This window comes from Hydra viridissima, unplaced genomic scaffold (genome assembly GCF_058129835.1).
Source record: "Hydra viridissima isolate aposymbiotic clone 2 unplaced genomic scaffold, HvirCarnegie_v1 scaffold_12, whole genome shotgun sequence".
Lineage (NCBI taxonomy): Eukaryota > Metazoa > Cnidaria > Hydrozoa > Anthoathecata > Hydridae > Hydra > Hydra viridissima.
Window position 1 is genome coordinate 8,424,147 of NW_028324311.1, and position 22,174 is coordinate 8,446,320.

Genomic DNA, 22,174 nt, shown 5'->3' on the forward strand with positions numbered 1-22,174 from the left:
CAAGTTCTTTAATTTTACAAATTTACAGTGTTAAAATGAACTGATGGGACAACAGTTTTTGGAATTTTTAATAGATTTCTCTTTTTGTCATCAACTATAAAATTTGTTACCTGGACCCGACTTATACTTAAAAGAAAATGCTTTATATAAAAAGGCTTTCAACATACGGGCATGCGCATAATAACTTTTGCCGACATAGACTTTCCATTCATCTGAAGTGCCACCAGAAGTTCTTCAAAATCAATCGTAAAGAACTTGTACTATACCCATAGCAGAGATAGAACAAAGATATTATATTTACATATATTATATTTACATTTTATACTTGTTCAATATTCATTATGAATGGCAATGATAATCAGGTATACTTTCGCAAAAAGCGCAAAATTTTTAATTTTACCTAAGTGTTTTTTTTTTTACTCGTAAGTAATTTAGTTAAATAGCTATTTTTATGCAACTCTAATTGTGTGTGTTTGTGTGTGTGTGTGTGTGTTTGTGTGTGTGTGTGTGTGTGTGTGTGTGTGTGTGTGTGTGTGTGTGTGTGTGTGTGTGTGTGTGTGTGTGTGTGTGTGTGTGTGTGTGTGTGTGAGAGAGAGAGAGAGAGAGAGAGAGAGAGAGAGAGAGAGAGAGAGAGAGAGAGAGAGAGAGAGAGAGAGAGAGAGAGAGAGAGAGAGAGAGAGAGAGAGAGAGAGAGAGAGAGAGAGAGAGAGAGAGAGAGAGAGAGAAAGGGAGAGGGAGAATACAATGTTTTTCAAGTAAATTTGTTTTATGTTTAATATTTAAGGCACCATTCTTTTCCAGATTAAGTATTGTAGCATAACATTAAATATTAACTCAGTTCATCTTGTTTTTTTTGAACTTGTATCTGTCAGTATATTTAAAAAGTATTTTTTTAATAGTTTATGTTAAGTAGTGTATATCAAATTCTCAGAGCAAACTTATCTGTTAATTTTAAAATTAATGTATGTTTCCTTACTCCTTGACCCATGATTGTTATCAGTTAATTTTAAAATTAAAGTTTATTTTCTTACTCCAGGAAGATGACCCATCAACAAACATGTATTAAAAAAATATTTTGTTATTTTTTGTTATTTAGAGTTCCACAAATCAACTTTTACTCTCATAATAATATAAATTTAGTTATATTTGACCATTAATTACAAATAAACATTAATTAAAAACCATTTACTAAATTGAGTAAAACTACTGATTTGATGACACTTAAATTTTCAGTAAAAAAAAATATGAAAACTTTGTTAATAAAATGTTTCAAAAAATTTATTTAAAATTTAGAATAAGATTTAAAATAAAAATATGAATATCAAAATAAACAAATTTTTAATAACAAAAATCTCTAAAATTAAGAAAAATATGTAATGAAAACCAACTAGTATTAAATAAAACAAGTATATCAGATTTAAAAGAAGTAAATATTAGTATTAACCTGACAATAAGGATTATTGTCAAATTTGATGACTTTTAATAGATTGTCTTCCTGTTTTTTATTTAATGTGTTGTTGGTTTTTTAATTTGGTTTTTTTTTTTACATAGTTTGTATTTTGTTTTTTGCTTTGTATATTGTCTTTATGTAAGACAAATCTATTTACTTTTATACATTTTCAGAACTTTTTACTCAAAAAGTAAATATTTTAAACTTTATTCCAAGTTTTCTAGCTGTTTTTGAAGGAACCATTATATATACCACTAAGTTTCTTTTAGCTTGATGACTCTTATTTTAGATAAAAAGAGAGGATGTAAAAACAACTGGTCAGTAAGCATTATGTTTACATTTTAGTTTTATTATATTTTAATATATTGTGTTTTAATAGTATTTGATCTTTGTCTTTTGTTATAATATACAAAAAAATATCCAGTTCATATTTGAAAAAAGTTTGTGAAATTCTTTTTAATTTTGATTAACTTGAATTCAAGAATACTTTGTAATTAAACTATTCTTTGGTCACACTCTCTAAGAGTTTGTTTTATTTTTAAATAAATGAACAACAAAAATATCAGATTGTTTGCTTTAAAAAAAAAAATTTGAGTTGTCATTTATGGATTTGTATTTTAGGCTGTCTTACTGATAATCAAATAATATTACTGAATTCAATAAGTTTTATCTATAAAAGAAGTTAAAAAATTATTTGATTTTAACCTGATGTTACCTGATTCTGGTAAAGAGATTATTGGCACAGCAGTTACTGGATTACTGCTTGTAGTAGGGATATCTGCAGCAATTTTTATTAACCATAGTTATTATAGTAGTTTAGCTCTGAGATTACTCTAGTGATAATATCTAATGATTATCGCTACAAGCATGATCATAACATCAACACTTATCACCAATAGTCTTTTTGGACTCTAGGGTCTCAACTGAAGTGCTCATACCCTTGGGAATTGCTATTGAGACGATTAACAGCAGTGCTTGCTACTGAAACACTGCTTTTGTGATCATAGTTTAGTCAAATCTTACGTTAAAAAAATTGTAGCTATGAAGATCACTGCTGTGGTGATGTTGATTCCAACAGCAAAGTTGTAGCTGTTGATATCGTTATTGAAGTGTTTAAATGGTGTAAGTTTTTACTGTAGAGATCATTGGCATGGCCATCACTTTGTAATATTGGTATTTTTATATTTATTATATTGGTATTGAAATTCCTGTAGCTGCATGATCAATTGCCACTATAGTGAAATTAATTAAAGGTGCTTCAAGGCATACAAAGCAATCAAAAATCATATTTCAAGAAATAAGTGGAATCATTTTTTTACCATAAATCCAAGTGATGTAACCTAATACTCTATAAATCAGTAAAAGAATCTGTGCTATGTAATATCTTAGTATATTTTTCTGTTAGTGAGATTTTGAATATATCTGTATATAGTTAATCAAGTTCTAAAATATGTATATAAAGTAATTGAATATTAAATATATGGTAAATATAGTTTAAGTAAGCATTGTCAGGAGATTGTCTAATTAATATCATTTACTAAATTTCTGATTTCTGTTTCTTAATTCATAATTTTAATAATAATCTTTTTTTTTTGTAGACATTAACAATGGAAAGATAATACCAAAAGAAATCAATATTCTTGCTGGGGTAATTAACAATAATAATCACATAAGCTAGCAATTTTCTGATTTATGCAGCCATTTTTTTAAAGTATTATTGTAATAGTATTTTTGACAAATGTCTTATTTTCAGTCTAGGAAATTAGATGCTCATTAAAGATTTACAAACTTCATAAAAAAAATGTTGAACTAAATGGTTTGACACAAATGTTTTAGAAATAATTATGTTTCTTTTATTTTTTGATTCTAGAATACTCCTCAGTCTATAAAGAAATTACCCAAAATTCCTAAAGTGAAAAAAGAAGATATAGCCTCACCAATAAAGTTGCAAACAAATGATGTTAAGCAAGAGTCGATGACCCATGTATGTCATTTTATTCTATCATTAGATGAAACAATTTAACTATAAAGTCTGGATTTAAATGTTGCGATAAAGTAGTTAGGTTCTGTACTTTTTATTATACTTCATAAACAATTTAAAGACCAACTTACATTATCTTGAATATGTAAAATGTAGCTGGCTTCCATCTGTTGTATTTTTAAGAAAACTTGAATAGTACTTGACAATCTTTTTTATAAATGTATAAGCACAAACTTTGATATTTTCATAATGTCTCCTTAGACTTTTCAGTCATCTTTATTGATCAGTAGCAATATCATAACTCCCCAACTGTAGTGTCCATGAGTAATGCTCTCAGATTTCAAAGTAAATGAATTTAGTCAATCTGTGCACATGTGTTATGTTGGAAGATTATTTGATTTGTTGTAATCTCCTTATGGATAAACCATCTGAAGTTTTAAATGTTTCAAGAAGTGTTTGATAAATGAAAATATCAAATGTTGATATTGAGTTTCTAAAACTATTACAGTGAGAATTTGAATGTTGTAAAATTTTTTACTTGAATTTATTAGACAGGGAGAGGAATGGGGAGAGTGCTTATTCAAATTTATTCTGGGAAAAAAAGAAAAAAAAGGGAAACAATTATTCCAGAAATTACAATAAGTTTCAAGTTTTTTTAAAATTAAATAATACCTATATACAAGTATTTTAATAATTACATTATTTTAAAATCATTATTGTTAAATCTATTTTACAGAAAAAAGAAAATCATTCTTCTCTCTCTAATGGACATTCTTTAAAAAAAGTAAAGAAGGAAGAATCAGACAGTGATGATGACCAACCTCTTAAAAAAAAGTACTCATTTTCTTTTTCATTTTTACAAGTTTTATAAACCATTTTTTATACATTAAAATTGTTAAGCATTAATCTTTATTTAAAGTGAATTTATTATTAGTTTTATTTGAATTCTATTTTTATTATTAAAAATTTGAATTATTTTTTTTCATTTTAAACTGTAAAAATGAAAGAAGTTGTCAAGTTTAAAAAAAAAAAATTATACCTTTAAGTGGGAAATTATTTTTGAAAATCCATCAAATAGATCTATCATTTCATAGCATGCACAATTTGCTAGCTGTTTCCATTTTTGAATCTAAATAATATTATACACAAAAGTGTCATCTTAGAAATGCTGAAAGTTGCAGGAAAGGGAGATAAGAAAGGCAAAAGAAAATTGTAGAAGTTAAGAATATATTGTGTCTTTTTTAATTCAAATTTTCATATTTATAAATTGTAGTATTATCATCTAATCACACTTTTTTCAAAAAAATTGCTTCTAAAAAGCCAGAATTCAATTTGATATAAGTCTTTTCAAATGCTATTTTCCATAATAGTTTTGTAAAAAACAGGAGATACCTTAAATTGTATTTAATTTTTGCTACAAACATTTAAAGATCAGATTTAAATCTGATCTTTAAAAAATACTTTATGGTATAGTACAGGCTTAAATTTTGAAAAAAAAAAAAAGATACAGCAATTGCAATTTACCAGTTGTACAATGTTTCTTTACAATTGATACATTGAGTTTTAAATATATTAATAGAAAAGTATGTAGGTGCAGTTTGTTCTAATAGTATATAGACAAAAAGTAACAGGCATCTGTTTCTAATGCATTTTTTCTTGTTAATTCTTCTTAATTTTCTCAATAATTCTTTTTGTTAATTCTTCTTTTTAACTTTTCTTTTTAGAGTGAAAGTTGAAGGAACAGAAAGAAAAAGTGAAAATAATGATTTTAAAGATACAAGAGTAAAAGTTTTTCAGTTCCATTCAATAAATGTATAATATGGCAGCAGATATCAATAAATTTCTGTCCTTTTTACTGTAATAAATATCTTTTTTTACTGTAATAAGTATTTTTTTTAAACTATAATAATATTTTTTTATTGTTATAATATATTTTTAAACTGTAATATATTTGTGTATGTGTGTGTAATATTTCGTTTTTTACTTAAATAAATTTTTTATTATTGAAATAATTTTTTTAATACATTTCTTATTTAGGCTAAAAAAAAGAATAGTAAAAAGCAAACACAAGAGAAAGAAAAGCATTCAAAAAAAGTGGTTTGTATTTTTTCAGCTAATAGAGTTTTTTCTCTTCTTCTTTTATATAATTTTTTTAAAAACTAACTTTTATATCTTCTAATGTTAAGGTAAATTTTTTTTAAAAATAACACTGGGGAACACAACTTTTGGTGTCTAAAATTTTAGACCTTTTTTAGAAAATTTAGGGGTCATACATTTCAAAAATGAAATCAGTTTTCTCCTATCAGATCATATTACGGAATTAAGGCTTGTGACTTGATGCCATATGTATGTATTACAATACTGTTATGTATATCTAATTATAATACAAAAAATTTCAATCACACACACACACACACACACACACACACACACACACACACACACACACACACACACACACACACACACACATACACATATAACCGCAAAATTAACACACCACTTATACATTTCGATTTATTTTAGTTGTTCTCAGTATTATCATATATTTTGACAAACATATTGAGAATAGAACACATGAACACAATTATTTCGATGATAATAATAAAATTGACTTTGAGAATGATGAAAAAAAAAACAAACTAAAACTAAAAATATGGTTCGTTTAACAAAATAAAGTAAAAGGATTATCATTGTTATGCACACTAATACAGCTTAAATTGAAACATTTTTGACTTATCAATAACTAATGTTACCACTTCTTAATGTTATTACAGCCTGACAGCGCCGTAACATACTTTCAATTAGAGATCTAATTGTTTCTTGACGGATATCTTCCTACACGCAGAAAAGACTTTGTCGCAACTCGTCTAGGCTGTTATGTGGTGGATGTTAGCTTCTAACATGGTGTCCTATTAGGTCCCAAAGATGCTCTATTGGGTTCATGTCTTGACTGCAAGCTAGTCACTCCAAAACTTCAGTATTAACCTTATTTAAGTATTCAGTAACAATATGTTCTGTATGTGGTCTAGCATTATCCTGCATAAGAAGGAATCCATCTCCAATGAACAATGCAAAAGGTACCACAAAAAGGTTCTAAAATGTCTGCTATGTATCGTTGAGAAGTCGGACATCCACCATCAATTATAAAAAGCTCTGTGCGAGCTGTTAAAGATATTCCGTCCCATTCCATCAATGAGCCGCCTCCATATAAAGTGGTTTCTTGAATGCTACAAGCAAAATATCTTTTGCTTGGTCTTCTGTACACTCTTGGGCGGCAATCAGAACTTATAAGACAAAACCTCGACTCATCTGTAAATAAGACCTGTCGCCAATCATGTATTTACCAACTCATATGCTCCTTGCAAAAGCCAGTCTGTTTCTTTTGCGGTCTACAGACAATTTGGGACCAGCAGCTGCTGTCCAAGGTGGTGAACTTAAAGCACAAAGTCTTCTTATGGTATCTTGACTAACAGCAGTTCCATGAACCTCAGCAAGTTGTATTTGTAGACTTCATGCAGTAGTGAACTGTTCTCTATGTGTTCAAAGCATTAAAAATTGGTCCTCCACAGCATTGGTAGCTCTTGATCTTCCTTGGCCAAGTCATCTAGCATGATCATTGGTCTCTTAAAACCTTTGTAGAACCCTACCGACTGTTGTATGACACACTCCAAATCTTCTACTATGTTGGCGGTTTGTTAATCCTTTATTGGACTAAGTAACAACTTCAACACATTCATCACGACTTGAATCTCGTCTAGAATGCTGCATTGTGAACAGATGTATTGCTCAAATTACAGAAAAACATGCAACTTATGAAAAGCTGCTATAATTTGGAAATTGAATAAAGGAAATAGAATAAAACCTCCAAAAGGCGTAACAATAAACATTATCATCATCTTTGTAATTGATAAATCTGGGAAATATAGTATTTTTTGAAATTTATAAGTGGTGCGTTAATTTTGTGGTTAAGTGTGTGTGTATGTATGTATGTATGTATGTATGTATGTATGTATGTATGTATGTATGTATGTATGTATGTATGTATGTATGTGTGTGTGTATATATATATATTTATCATGGTCCTTTAATTTAACTTTGAAATAAGCTAAATATGCTTTATTAACAAAGTCTGTAACCGATTTTCAATGCTGATAGAACATGTATTCACCACTACTGAAACAAAATACATCAGGATCATTTCTGCATTTTCATAATGATGTCATGTTAAAAACTTTTAACTTCTAATTTTCAATATATCACAAAATCTGAAATAGAATAGAACAAATTTTTCATTAATAAATTCAACAATTAATGCATGCAATCCAGAAAAAATATACTCGTAAACTATGGTCTGTTAACATAATGAAATCATAAAACTTGAATATCTCAAAAGCTAGAACTGATAGAAATAAATTGATGGTGTTGTTGGCATCTGTATCAAAACTATAACTAGAATCAGTTATGAAATTTCACACATCAGATAAATTTTTTTTTTTGTTTTCCACTGCAGCCTTGAATTTGAGCTGAATTAAAGGATTTGGATTGTCTTATGACTTTAAGTAAAAACTTTTTATTTGTTCAGTAATTAAAAGTTGAGCTCTAACTTTTTTTTTTTTTAAAACTTTTAATTCAATTGTTACATGAACCTAATGAATTTCTTTAGGTTGTTTGTGATTAGCTTCTAAGCATTAAAAACTAGATTACCATGACTTCCCTCACTAATACCATGTTCACATGAGCGACGTTTGGTGGAACATTATTCCGGAAGAAATATTACCGGAACAAAATGTTCTTCAAAATGTTCTTTGCAGAGTTCACACGTAAAATCGGCTTGACAGTACATAAAAGGAATATCACTGAAATTAACGTTAACTTATGTTAACAAAATTAAATCGTTATGATACAGCAATTTTCCCTAAAATAAAATAAAGTTATACTTTTTGCATATAACTTTTTGATAATAGTCTGCGAGAAGTAAAATTTTTTTAACAGGTGACAACTGCAAAGCGAGACAGGATTTAACGACACATTTCTTTTAAGGTGTAAGGAAAAACAAAAAGGAAAAATCTTTTAGAAAGTATTTTTATTCTAGTTTTTATCTATACAATCAGTTATTTTCAATTAAACCATTCCTTCTGACTTTATCAACTGGCCTGGTATAGACTGAGCTGAACTCTGTATGAGCTCAATATCAACTTTATGAAAGCAATACTTGATTCTAGAGCGTAATTCTTTAAGATTTTCTGCATGACAAATATTCTTATAGATAAGGCCTTTTAAAATACTCCAAAAATTTTTGATAGGATGACATTCTGGCAAATTTTCAGAGTTATCTGCTTTCTCAACAAAATGCACTTTTTTCTTGTTTAGGTATGCGATTACTGTTTTTGCATAGTGTGATGATGCCAAATCGGACCAGAATACATATGCCCTATCTGAATGATACTTATCGATGAATGGAATAAGTCTCTTCTTAATGCATTTGTTTAAGTAGATTTTTTGATTTACAGTCAGTCCACAAGCACAAAATAGAGCTGAGAAATGCCATTTTCAGAAAAAGCAATCCATAGAAAATTTTTTTTTTTGAAATTTGTTTTTTTTGATATTTACCTGTAGATGAAGTAGATTTTACATTCCTAGTATAAGATATATCATTTCCAATGACACTGGAATGATTGAATGTGAAATAAGACTCATCATCAATCATTGGTTTACGGTTTTTGAATTTCTGATTCCTTTCCTCCACTTCCTTGAACTCTTTGACCAAATACACTTTCAGCACATTTAATTATCTTGTAGATAGTACTTTTAGGTATATTCTCAGTTTTAAAATGGTCATAAGAGAACTTTTTACCAGCATTTCTGTAATTTAAATAAAATTCATACACACATTTTCTAGTCTCTTCTTGTTTTGAACTTTGTTTTTTATTCATTTTTCTATAAAAAATAAAAACACATAAAATATTTAAAAACTAGAATAAAAATACTTTCTAAAACATTTTTCCATTTATACCTTAAAAGAGATATGAGTCGTTAAATCCAGTCTTGTTTTTCAGTTGTCACCCGCTGCTGTTAACTATTTTTATTATCATTATCATTATTATTACTATTATTACTATTGTCATTATTGTTAATATTATTTTTCCATAAATCTAATAATTTGCTTGTATTAGCTATATCCATACAAATTTATTTACAGGAGATACAACAAGAACTGTATTAGTTATGCTGGCATTAATTATGTCTTGTTCTACATGCTGAGACATTGTGAAAATTTTAAGTTTAATAGATATTATGTATTAGTCTATCACCTACTAAAAAGAATAAGTAAACTGAATCTGGCAAAAAAAAAAAAACAAAGAAATGTTTGACAATTGAATTAAAGGTTAAACTTTACAATTGGTATAAATTTTTTATGTATCTAAATACTTTTGCACACAATGTAATTATGTCATGTATATTCTAGAAGAGATATAGGCCTAACCTCTAGACTATTCACTACAAGTTTTTTATTTCACTTTAAGACTACTTTAAGCCTACTACATTTTGAAAGTGTCACACATCTTCTTTTTAACAATAGTAAAAGAATAACACAAGGTAAATCATATTTCAGTTTAAGCTAACAACCTAACATCAACTTTATAAAAAGCCTTGTTTCAAACAACTTTTAAAGCAACTCAAACAATGTTTGAGTTGCTTTAACATTAAATATAAATCTTGCAGTCAATCATTTAATAATAAATCAAGCAACACTGAGTTTACACTCTTGACACTTTCATCTGTTACATTTTATTGTGTAATAACATATAGGTGCACGCTTTTTCTGGATATACATTAAAGATAGTTAAAATTGGCACCGTGTTTTTTTAATAGGAAAATAAAGAAATATTCCAGAACATGTATTTGTTCTGGCTTTTTGTTCAAGTTGCGTTCACACGAGAGAATATTTGTTCATGTTCCATGTTCCACGGAATGTTCCATCAAATATCCCCTCGTGTTAATCGCATATAACCATCAATTAAGTACTTTGTAAAAATTAATTGGTCATTTAGCAAAACATTTTGCTAATGTTAAAAGAAATTCTATAAATAATTAGTATGATAAATATATGAAGACCTCAGTGGAAAAACCACCTATGTCACATTTTTAGAATTTTTGAGTTATTATTTTTCAAACAAGTATATCTTATTTCATCTTTTATTTTAATTACCAAGTGAGAAAACTAGTCCACTCATTAAAAAGAGGATAAAATTAAACATGACCAAATGGAACAATCTGTGATGTTGAGGGTTACTTTTGGAATAACCTGCGTTGTCCGAAGTTTTTATAGTTTAGGAAATCACGTGATTCCTTAATACCTCAAGTATTGGTTGAATAAAAAGCCGCGGAAAAAAGTAAACAAAAAACAAAATGGCTTGTAATGATAGTCCGGTGGTTACAGAAAAATCAAGAAAAAGGAAGATTAATATTAATTCCAAAAATATAAAAAAAATACACAATTTATTGAGCCACATTATTAGGGCAGACTGTAATTGTATTCGACTTGCATGTTTTTAAAATATTAGAAGTGAGGAAAGGATTGAACTAATTAAGAACTTTAATGAATATTCATCTAAAAATAGCCAGGGCGCGTACTCATCCACACTAATAAAAATCCAAAACATTACAGAAGAAGACCACGACAGAATGCAGATAAAACTTACTTACACAATTTTTCATATTCTTATTGTGTATGGGTGCAAAAAGCACAATCGGCTATTAAAGTTCTAATCTGCATAAAAGCAATGATGTCTTCTTTTGTAATGACAAAAGCTAGGATCGAATCAATAAGGAAATCAGTTGCTACAACTGGTTAGTAAATAGTTAAAGAGGTTATTTATAATATTTTAAGTTTTGAACTAAACTATTTATATATTTGTATATATAAATATTATGTAATTTTGTTCTTTTAGGTCGCCCTCTAATTAATGGAAGAGGCAAACATAAAAATCGGCCACACAAAATAACCGAAAGTGACAGTGAAGCTATCCAAAAACATATACAGTACAATCTCTCTAATTCGAATCTCCTTAATTCGAAAATCTTTGTAATTCGACTAAATGTAAAGTCACCGTGACATGCGCTTAAGAAATTCTTTTGTGTAACTTTCTATAATTCGAATCTCTATCATTTGAAAACCTCCATAACTCGATTGGATTTTTTGGACCCTTTAGTGAGAATCTCTCTGTAAATCTATTTTTTTATTTTCTGACGAGTAAAAAGCTGGTTAACCGTTTAGTTCTTTTTTCAAATTTCGAATGTTTTGAGTTTTTGAAAAACAATTAAAGTGAATTATTATCTTTTGTTTAAAAAATGTCATGGCATCAAAGAGACTGCATGAAGAAACCAATTTAAAGCGGAAACATGATGTTTTACTAGAATTGGAGAAAGGAAAAACAAATAGGTTTCGAAAATCTTTGATATTCCACCAAACATTCTTTTAACCTGGAAAAAGAATAAAGATAAATCTTTGACGCTTTTCGTCAAGGAAATTTAGCTAAACGGGTGAAGGTTGATACGTATTATCATGTCAACAAAGCTGTACTTAAATTTTTCAAACAAATGAGCTTATATTCAAAAAAGGCGATCTACAATTACTGAGTTTTTCTTTTAAATAAAAAAGTTTAAAACACATAATCTCTATTGCATTTAGGCCTAAGAATCACTATTTGTTTATTTTTTCATCTCTATTTGTAGTTTGACCAGAATATTTGATAAAAAATCAACTTTCTATAATTCGAAAATCTCTCTAATTCGAACTTTTATTTTTCCCCATGAGTTCGAATTAGAGAGATTGTACTGTATCTTCTTTCAGAGAAGGTCATCTCATTATGCTTTTGGAAGAACTAAAAAAATTTACTTATCTGAAGATCTAAATGTCTCTAAAATGTTTGAACTATTCAAACATGCTAACCCAACTGTTAAAGTAGGATATGAAACTTACAGAGTAGTTTTTAACAATAAATTTAATAATGGGTTTGGCTTTCCACAAAAAGACACTTGTTTAGCTTGTGATGAGTTCATTGTAAATATAAAATACACTAACCAAGAGCTTTTAAATGCAGTTGATGAAGATATTATCAAACTTAATAAAAAAAAAAAAAAGATCTTGAAACAGCATGATTTTCACACAAAAAAAGCTGGTTTTTTCACTGAGGTCTTCATATATTATCCTACTATCTATATATTAGGATAATACATATTTTTTTCTTTTATTATATTATAGATATATTTTATTTGACAAATTGTTTTAAAAAGAACCCATTAATAGAATTTCTTCTGATTAACATATTGGAATGGTTTGCCACAATAATTATTCTCATCCAGGACCAATGGTTTTCACAAGGATCTGACTGATCTTTCAGGATTATATGCCCTTTTAAAAAACTTTATTTACATTTTTAATTCTAAATAAAAATTTTCTCTTATAGTTATTAAACTGTTTTATTCCTGTTATTGGTTAGATTTATGTTCTTTAGAAAAAAGAAGAAGAAGAAGAAGAAGTCTGGCGTTGGTGGGATGAGAATCCCCATGAAGACGGTATAAAATGGAAGACACTTAGTCATCAGGTAAAATAAAAATTGTTGTTAAATTAACAACATTAAATGTTGTTAATAATTTTTTTAAAAGTAGTTTTAACAGTTTTATTTGCAAAAATTATGATTAGCTTTTTTTTTTATGTTCTAACTCTGTTTGCATAATGTAAGTTCCATGCTGAAATATATAAGGATTTGGCATCCAAATGTAGGTCAAAGAAGTATTGCTGTAGCACACTGGTGTTCATTAGAATATTATTAACTCATTCTAATTTTATTCAAAGGGTCCTTATTTCCCACCTGAGTATGAACCAATGCCAAAAGATGTAAAGTTCTACTATGATGGTAAGACATTTTCAAAATTGCTTAAATTTTGGAAAACATGAAAATATTTGTCAATCAGTCATTATGCACTTCACTCTGTATTTTTTTTTTTTGTGAAAACTTTTAAACAAAAATCATTCATAATGTGTTGGAGTACATAAATGTTAAGATATATAAAAGAAATATAAAAATTAGTTTTTTTAAAAAAAATCATTAAGCTTTTTATAATTATTCTTTACATCGTTTCTTTTAGATCTTTATAAATATTCTTTCCATCTCTTAGATAATATACTAATGAAAAATCCATGAAGGGGTTGCATGTATAGTTAATTATTATTTGGCTCTCTATTTGATAAGAAACAATGTGTGAGTAAAAATAAAACAATGTCAATCTTCTAAATTTGTACATTTTTCTGATTTTGTTAAAAATGTACTTGCATACTTGAAAACAAATTTGGAATCACACTTAGAAATAAATATGGAATATAAAAAGTAACATTCCAGTTATTAAGAATGTTGATGTAGTGTAACCACAACTACACTCCATATTTTTTGCATTTACAGAGGTTCTTCTTATTTTATCAAACTGACTTTTGAAATTAAATAATTTGTATTGAAAATCATTTAGAATAATTCAACTTTTTTTATGTTTACAGGTAAACCAATGCAGTTAAGTATACCAGCAGAAGAAGTTGCTACTTTTTATGCCAAAATGCTGGACCATGATTATGTAAAAAAAGATATTTTTAATGAAAATTTCTTTGAAGATTGGCGTAAGGAAATGACATCAGATGAGCGCAATATCATTAAATCCCTTGCAAAATGTGATTTCAAAGAAATGCACTCTTATTTTATGAAGGTGTTTTTAAATTTTTTATTTTTTACACTGCCAATCAAAAGTTTCTGGACATTTAATAAGTAATCCCCAAAATTTAGAAAATTCATCAAAAATGTTTAAAGCTATGATAAGGTATAAAGATATTTATTCTAAAGATTGTTTGTTTTACAAATCTATTATATAATTCTTCAAAGTGTTAATGTTTTTTTTTTTTTTTAAAAAATGGTTACCTTTTTTTTTTTTTATAAAAAAAATCCTCCTTAAACCTTTAATGCTTTTGTGACCGTTCATGGCATTCTATTGACAAGTTTTTCAAGAACTGATTTGAACAATCAGTTCTTGAAAAACTGCTAAAATGTCTTTTTCAATGTATTCCAAAATGCTTCTTTTAATGTATTCCAAAATGGACTGTTTCTTGACTTGATGATCAAGTTGATCCCAAATAAGTTTGATTAAGTTTAGATTAGGGGATTAGGCCAGTCACTCCATTATCTTTAATGTACTTTCTTTTTATTTACTAGGCTGTTTTTGTATAGCTGAGACAAATGTTTGAGATTGTTGTCTTGTTGCATTACAAATCCCAGACAAGTTTTTTTCTCTTAGGAATTGCTTAACAAACAAGAGTTTTGTGATACTATTTACATCAAGAATTCCATCTACCCTGTGCAATTGAGAAATACTATTAAATATGAAAGTTCTCCAAACCATAACAGAGCTAACTCCATGTTTAACAGTTGAAGTTATACAATTTGGCATTATTTTTTTGTGCAGCATTTCACATGTAAACTTCCTCTGTTACCAAAAATCTTGAATTTGAACTCATTCCTTCACAGCATTTTTTAAAGTCTTCAGCACTCTGATCTTTATGTTACTAAGCACACTATAGTATTTTTTTTCTGAAACTTTGTTAAGAGAGGTTTCCTTTTTACAACTTGTAGATCTCAATATTTTTATTTTTGTGGCGATTGTGCACACAAAAAGTCCACCTTGGGCAAAAAAATTGATAATCACTCTTTTCTCGCAATCCAGGTTTGCTTTTGGTTTCATTAAGTCAGTAATTGTAAGGTGCTATTACATAAAAATTAATCAATAAACACACACCTTTATGTTTAATGAATGTATGTACTCCTTGATGTTTTCAATAGAAACCAATGTGCACAATAAAAGAGAATGATTTATAACATCTCAGATATGGAGTTAGTAATGGAAGCACACAGTCTTGAATATTGAAATAGCAACATTTTAACAAAATACATAAACTTGATTTCATACTGACACAGAGCAAATGCAAAATTAATGTAGTTTTAACTACTAAACTTACAGATGGCTAATCATCTTTTTGTTTCTATTACATGCTTATTTGATTAATTTTAAAACTTGCTAGGAGCTCTTATTGTATTTGTTTAAAAATTCTGATTCAATTTTTTAGGGGTCCAGAAATTTTTGACCAGCAGTGTAAATTAATCAGAAAATTACTATAAGCTTGTTATTTATAACAAATTTGTGTATTATAATAAATGTTTTAGTGTGCAGAAGAGAAGCGGAATATGACAAAAGAAGAAAAGCAAGTTATTAAAGAAGCTAATTTAAAAATTGCAGAACAATATGGTTTTTGCGAAATGGATGGTCACAAACAAAAAGTTGGTAATTTTCGGATTGAACCACCTGGTCTATTTCGAGGTCGTGGTGATCATCCAAAACAAGGGAAGTTAAAAAAGAGAGTCTCAGCAAAAGATGTTATTATTAACATTGGAAAGTAAGTGTATAAACCACAAATGCTTTTAACAAAATAAAGTTTTGCTATAAAATTAAGCAATTTAAATAATTTAATGCATATTTTTTATACTTGTTGAAATTGAATAATACTGTAAATGCTGTAAGTTTTTATTTTTAAGATATAAATTCCAAAACAATCAACCATAAATTCCATAACAATCAAAAATTCAAATTGTTTTAGTGTCAAAGAGGTTTTTTATGTTTAACAACAGTAAGTTGTTAATAAATCTTAGCACTGTCAATCTCTTTGACATTGACTGTGACTTGACTTGGCTTAGTTAAAATTTTTATATAGTAGTTATGAAATTGATGTTTAAGTTTTTTAATCAAATTAAACGTCAATTAAACATTGCTACCTAAGATATTTCTTTTTTCACTTTTGTCCTGATTGCCTTAATAGCTAGTGTTTTTTAAATTTGTTTTGATAGCTATGATTGTACTGATTTCTTTCTTTTTGTGTGTGTATGTTTAATTAAATTTAATAAGGCTCAATTTTAAAAGGAAATAATTTAAATAGGGAAGCAAAAGTGCCTAAACCCCCTGAGGGACAAAATTGGAAAGCTGTGCAACATGATAATACTGTTTCATGGCTAGCATGCTGGGTGGAAAATATTGCTGGAGGATACAAATATGTAATGTTAAATGCTGCTACTCGTCTAAAAGGAGAAAAGGATTGGCAAAAGTATGAGACTGCTCGTAAGCTGAAGGAATGTGTTGAAACCATTAGAGAAAATTACAGAAATGATTGGAAATCTAAAGAAATGAAAATTCGTCAGCGTGGCGTAGCTATGTATTTTATTGATAAACTTGCCCTTAGAGCTGGCCACGAGAAAGAAGAAGGGGAATCTGCTGATACTGTAGGCTGTTGTTCTCTCCGTGTTGAGCATATTAGTATGTTGATTTTACTTCAGGCAAAATATTTTCGTTTTATGATTGTTAACTAAGTGAATTTGAAAGTAAATTGCATCATCTTAATTTTTCAATAAAAAGAAAAAATTTGTTTTTCAAGCTCTTCATAAAGAAAAGGATGACCAAGAAAATGTGGTTGAGTTTGACTTTCTTGGTAAAGATTCTATTCGATATACAAATAGTGTTCCTGTGGAAAAAAGGGTATTTAAAAATCTTCAGCTCTTCATGCAAGGAAAACAAGCTGGTGATGATTTGTTTGATCGACTATCAGTAAGCAATAAATTTTTTATGAATTTTGATTGTTTTATTTAAGAACAATTTAAAATATTACCATTTCATTTGCTCTTCCAATTCTCATAGTTTACTTATTTCACACTAGTAGACTATTAGAAATATGCTCGGAGATAATATGGCCAAATCTGAAATTTTAATTTCTTTAGACTACTTCATTGAACAAATTTCTTGGAGAATTAATGCCTGGATTATCTGCCAAAGTATTCCGTACCTATAATGCCAGTATAACACTACAACAACAACTAAATGAACTTACAGAAGATGGGGCAAGTGTTACAGCAAAATTTTTACAATACAATAGAGCTAATCGAGCAGTGGCCATACTATGTAATCATCAACGTGCTGCTCCAAAAACATTTGATAAACAAATGGAAAACATAGTCAATAAGGTTTTCTATTTTAATAGTGATTTACATATTTTTATTTAGAAATTGTAGTTATTTTTTTGTAATTTTAAATATTTAGACATTATAGTTTTAGCATTTTTGAGTTTCATGAAGTTTTTATTTAAGAAATATTTAACAGCTTGAATTAATCACTAGTTTAATCCTAATTTCAAATAATTTGTTTACATTATTGAAAAATATTTTTTTCAGTTAAAAGATAAGAAAAAACAGATGAAGGGTGTTAAAAAAGAAATAAAGGAATTGAAGCGCGAATATCATGAGAAAGGGAAAAGCGAAAAATTAAAATCTACTATAGAAAAGAAAAAAAAACAACTGCAGCGTTTAGAGGAGCAATATTTTAAACTCGAAGTCAACATGACTGACAAGGTAACTTAAATAAATTGAATACTTTGAATTTGTACCTATCAGTTCATAATTTACAATAGTTGCCAAAAAAATGAGACCACCTCTTTTTTTATCAGTTTTTGCTTTGTAACTCTGAAGTTTACTGTTAGAAATTGGTGGAATCTTTATAGTAGGTAGTTGTTAGTATTACTTGTTAATTTTCTTTAGTTTCTTTATTTTTATTGTGATATTTTACAACTTGAAAAGTAATTTAACAAAAACTGTCCTAATCAAAATCATGCAGCCATCACATTTTTGCATTAACTATGTTTGAATAATTTTAAACCATTATATAAAATATAAATCATAAAATTACAGAATAAGAAGATCACAAGAAATCTTGCAAAAGAAATTGGAACACATTCATAAAGTTTGAAGAGTTTTATCTCAGTAACAATCAGTAGCTTGATTTGTAGTCTTAATGTTGAGATTATTACAAGATACTTCAGGAAAACCAGATTCTCAATTGGTTGAAGAATCACACAAAGTATGTAGAATTATCTGCTGTGTCAAAACTATGTCTGCATCCTTTAGAGTTGTTTAAAGAGGTGCCCTGTCAGTAATTAATTTTTTATAACAGTTGCGTCACTCAAATTGAGTTAGTCAAACACCATCTTCACTGGACATCAAAAGATTGGTTCAATAATCCCTGCAGTTAGTCAAAGTTTATTCTGTCTGGATTTGGTAGAATATAGTATGTTCAATGTTCTGCCAGTCGAGGATTTGATTCCAAGTATCAACTTCTGAAACATTATGGAAGGTAATTCCATGTAAAAACATCTAAATTTTGGAAAAAATGTTACCCAAAATCTCAGATTTTGCTGATTTTTGCACCACTAGAAGGTTCTAATAAAATATGAATGTCCCCAAACTTTTAGTTTCTAACTCCAACCTGTTAAAGATTTTGCAATAAAATCTCTATGCAATTTTTTAACATTTGTTTTGCACCTGGTTACTGTTTAGTGTGCAATAAAAGAGAAAAATGACACGTTCACAGATTTTGAGGGAAGGAATACACTGAAACAACTTAAAACAATTTAAAATAATTAGAAATGTTTGAATTTAAAAACTTATAAATTGATTGAGCTTAAATAGAATAATGCTGATGTAAGGGAGATTTGAAGGTGGTATTGAAGGTACTTGACTGGTGTTAACATTTGGTTATTTGTTAATTTATTACCTAAGGTTGCTTTAAGATAACATTTAATGTATAATTTCCATTTCTAGCTGATTTGGCAAAATTTAAGGTGACAATTTTTCAAGTTACTAAAATTTGCTGCTAATTCGGCACTGAATTGTAAGTTCATGTAATTGTGATTTATACAAAAAAATAAAGAGCTTTTTATTGTTAACAAGTGTGCCATTTTTAATAGTCTTAGGTCAAGATTGTGCTGATTGAAAATGACCAGCTTGGTACTGGATGGATCACAACATTTGATATTGTTTATGTTCAACTGTTTATATTTTTTGCATATTATGATATTAATGGTACCACATGTTTTATATTCCTGCATTAGTGTAATTTACCGTTGTTTTAGACTGCAGTAATAAGAATCTTCACAATTGGGACATGGCTGAAATGCCTTTGACTGCACAGTCTTTAACATCCCACAGTCAAAGATATCTTAAAGACTGTGGTGGACCAAAGTATTCTAAATAAAAGCAGGCATTATCTTCACTACCTCAAGATTAGCACTTTAAAGTTGCCTCAAAAAGCTGAAAAAAAAAAGCAGGAGAGTGATGTCATTGTGCTTGGTGTCAGCTTGGTGCAGTCTGAGAGCAGTTGAATGGAACTTATCAAATACTCTCTGCATGCACTGGTAGGCTGAGGAATTGGAACTTATCAAATAATCTTTACATGCACCGAAATATTCTTCTATGGATCAATTTTATAGAGCTGCATAAACTGGTATATAAAAATGCTTAAAAACTAAATATGTTTGCCATACTTCAAATGAGGATATGCAAACCCTTGGAGTACAAACAAGCAGGCTGGTAAAGACTGGTTCTAGATATTCATGCACTGTCACAAGAAACTCCTTATCAGAAAACCAGAGCCGTTTAAAGTTGGAAGCATGTCAGCTTTCAAAAGCAATAATTTTGGTTTGTTCTGCAATAATATTCATGTGTTCTATCTAAGCACCAGCTTGAGCCAAAACAGTTTTGAAATACCCGAGGAAGTTCTGTGCTTCACCAATAATTGAATTAAATTATGCTTTTTTTTTTTTTTAGATTTTTTGCATGTTTCTTAGTATTGTTTTTTCTTCAGAATTAATCCTTTGCTATTCTTTCTCTGACAGTTGTGTTTATTTGTTTTTGAGAAAAGTGTTAAGCGTGGAACTTTTTGAAGTTGGATTGATTTATATGTTTTGTGTATGCATAATAATGTTGTATTTTACAATTGTCAAGCAAAGAATTTTTATTCATGGCCATTTTGGGATTGTAAAGGATCAACATATTCTTTTTTATGAGATCTAAACTATTTAAAACTTATAAAAATTTAGTCTAAATCAGCATTTAACTATTTGAGCTCGGTCATGTGAATTTCGGTTGCATGCTCTGGGTGTGGGTTCACATAAAATTGTTCTGGAGGAAGCATAATGTTTTAGAGCTGTTTATGCGAAACACAATTTTTCTCTTGCATCTAACATTATTCATACAGTTTTCGTTATTTGTTTTTAAAACTTATAAAATAGTACCCTTCTCTATCTCAAAATATTGTTCTGATTTCATAAAAGACCTAGAATAGAATTCGGAACAGTATTTTGGGACAGGGAGTACAATAATAATATAGATAGCTATAAAAGATCTAACAGTAAATTTCAGTCACAAAGCAAAAAAGCATTAAACTAAAATTGGTTCATTTTTCTTCTACTGTATTTATTCAAATCTTTTTATTTTTGTTTCGTTTTATTTTGTTTGCAGGAAGAAAACAAAGAGATAGCTTTAGGAACATCCAAACTGAATTATCTTGACCCAAGAATAAGTATAGCATGGTAAGTTTTTTAAACTTTCGCCTATGAGTTTTATTGACGACGATGTGATGAGCAAATGGTAGATTTATTCCCATATCGGTTCGTATTTGAAAAAATTTATTTCAAAACTTTTGCTAAAAACAGACGCTTTTCTAATTGCTGCGTAAATCTATGTTTAATTTCTGTTTTTAGGTGCAAAAAGCATGACGTTCCGATTGAAAAGATTTATAATAAAACTCAACGTTTAAAGTTTCAATGGGCAATCGACATGACCGAAGCAGATTTTGAATTTTAGGACTCTAAAAGTATTTGGGCAAACAGTTTTGATGTGGTCAAGGGAAATAAGTCTCTGAGCAATGAGAACTGTGTCATTTCTATAACAATCGAACCTTGAAAACTTTTAAATGTATTTTAAACTCTATTCAGCTTGTGATATCCTAAGTTTAAATGGTTGTTATATAATTTTCTTTGTCTATATTTAATTTGACTTAAAATCTATATTTTAAAAGATAGTTAAAATATGCAAAGAAACAGCAAGAGTTAAAGGCGCACAGTTATAGTAATATGTATTAAAGCTTTAGGTAAAGGAATATGTTACGAAAACAAAAAAACTGTAAAAGGAATTTGTTTTTCAGCGTCCTGCAACCTTTTAAAGTTTTTTTAAAACTCCTCATCCACTACACGATAAAATCTAATTTGATTTTCCAAAAATCAAACTTTGTTTTTTGTGTAAATGATTTAACCGAGTTTTAATATTTTAAAGTTAAAATTATTTTATTTTTCCACAACGACGCCATTCATGTGTTTTATGATTTATTCCTCAAAATTAGTTGCGAAAAAAAGGTCTGCTAGTAGCTTACTTTCTGTTTTTTAAATACGAAACAGATATAAAACACATTTATGAAGAAAAAAGTCAGTGGTTATTATTTTTATCTGACCTACTTGGGTTTTAATTTCAAAATATAAAATTGTTAACGTTTTTATGGGTTAAAAATGCAATTATAAAATCAGCTACAAGCATCAATAAGGTACGAAATGATGCAGAATTAAATCTTGAACATGTTTTATTTAAATAAAATTTTTTCCCAAGAACTATATTAAATTATTGCCAAAAATCTTTTTTGTTTTTTAGTTGAAATAGTGGCATATATTACAAAAGTTTATGACAACTGATACTTTTAATATATTACAACTATATTCACATTAACTCTTAAAAATTTTGAATTAATTTGAAATTTTTGATTAATTTCCTGAACCT

The 22,174-nt window shown here is 28.3% G+C and overlaps 1 protein-coding gene across 9 annotated transcripts in view; it reads left to right on the forward strand.

Moving 5' to 3' along the window:
- Positions 1-21,364, forward strand: part of LOC145194564 (DNA topoisomerase I, mitochondrial-like) — a 29,316-nt gene extending 7,952 nt beyond the window's left edge. The window contains exons 1-18 of one of the 9 annotated variants that reach the window (XR_016445552.1): positions 154-362; positions 1,740-1,767; positions 3,049-3,098; positions 3,321-3,434; positions 4,168-4,265; positions 5,156-5,213; positions 5,469-5,528; positions 12,953-13,042; positions 13,294-13,354; positions 13,990-14,192; positions 15,698-15,927; positions 16,465-16,838; positions 16,957-17,126; positions 17,297-17,539; positions 17,747-17,923; positions 18,019-18,075; positions 20,867-20,937; positions 21,109-21,364. Coding sequence is in view for 4 of the 9 variants with exons in the window: in XM_090068566.1 (XP_089924692.1) it covers positions 342-362; positions 1,740-1,767; positions 3,049-3,098; positions 3,321-3,434; positions 4,168-4,265; positions 5,156-5,243; positions 5,469-5,528; positions 12,953-13,042; positions 13,294-13,354; positions 13,990-14,192; positions 15,698-15,927; positions 16,465-16,838; positions 16,957-17,126; positions 17,297-17,539; positions 17,747-17,923; positions 20,867-20,937; positions 21,109-21,211 (2,181 nt within the window). In the remaining 5 variants the exon portion in view is untranslated. Of the gene's footprint in view, positions 1-153; positions 363-1,739; positions 1,768-3,048; positions 3,099-3,320; positions 3,435-4,167; positions 4,266-5,155; positions 5,244-5,468; positions 5,529-12,952; positions 13,043-13,293; positions 13,355-13,989; positions 14,193-15,697; positions 15,928-16,464; positions 16,839-16,956; positions 17,127-17,296; positions 17,540-17,746; positions 17,924-18,018; positions 18,076-20,866; positions 20,938-21,108 lie in introns of those variants that run through there. The other 8 variants (XR_016445551.1, XR_016445549.1, XR_016445550.1 and 5 more) reach the window with 8 other exon arrangements.
- The last annotated feature ends 810 nt before the right edge of the window (positions 21,365-22,174 follow it).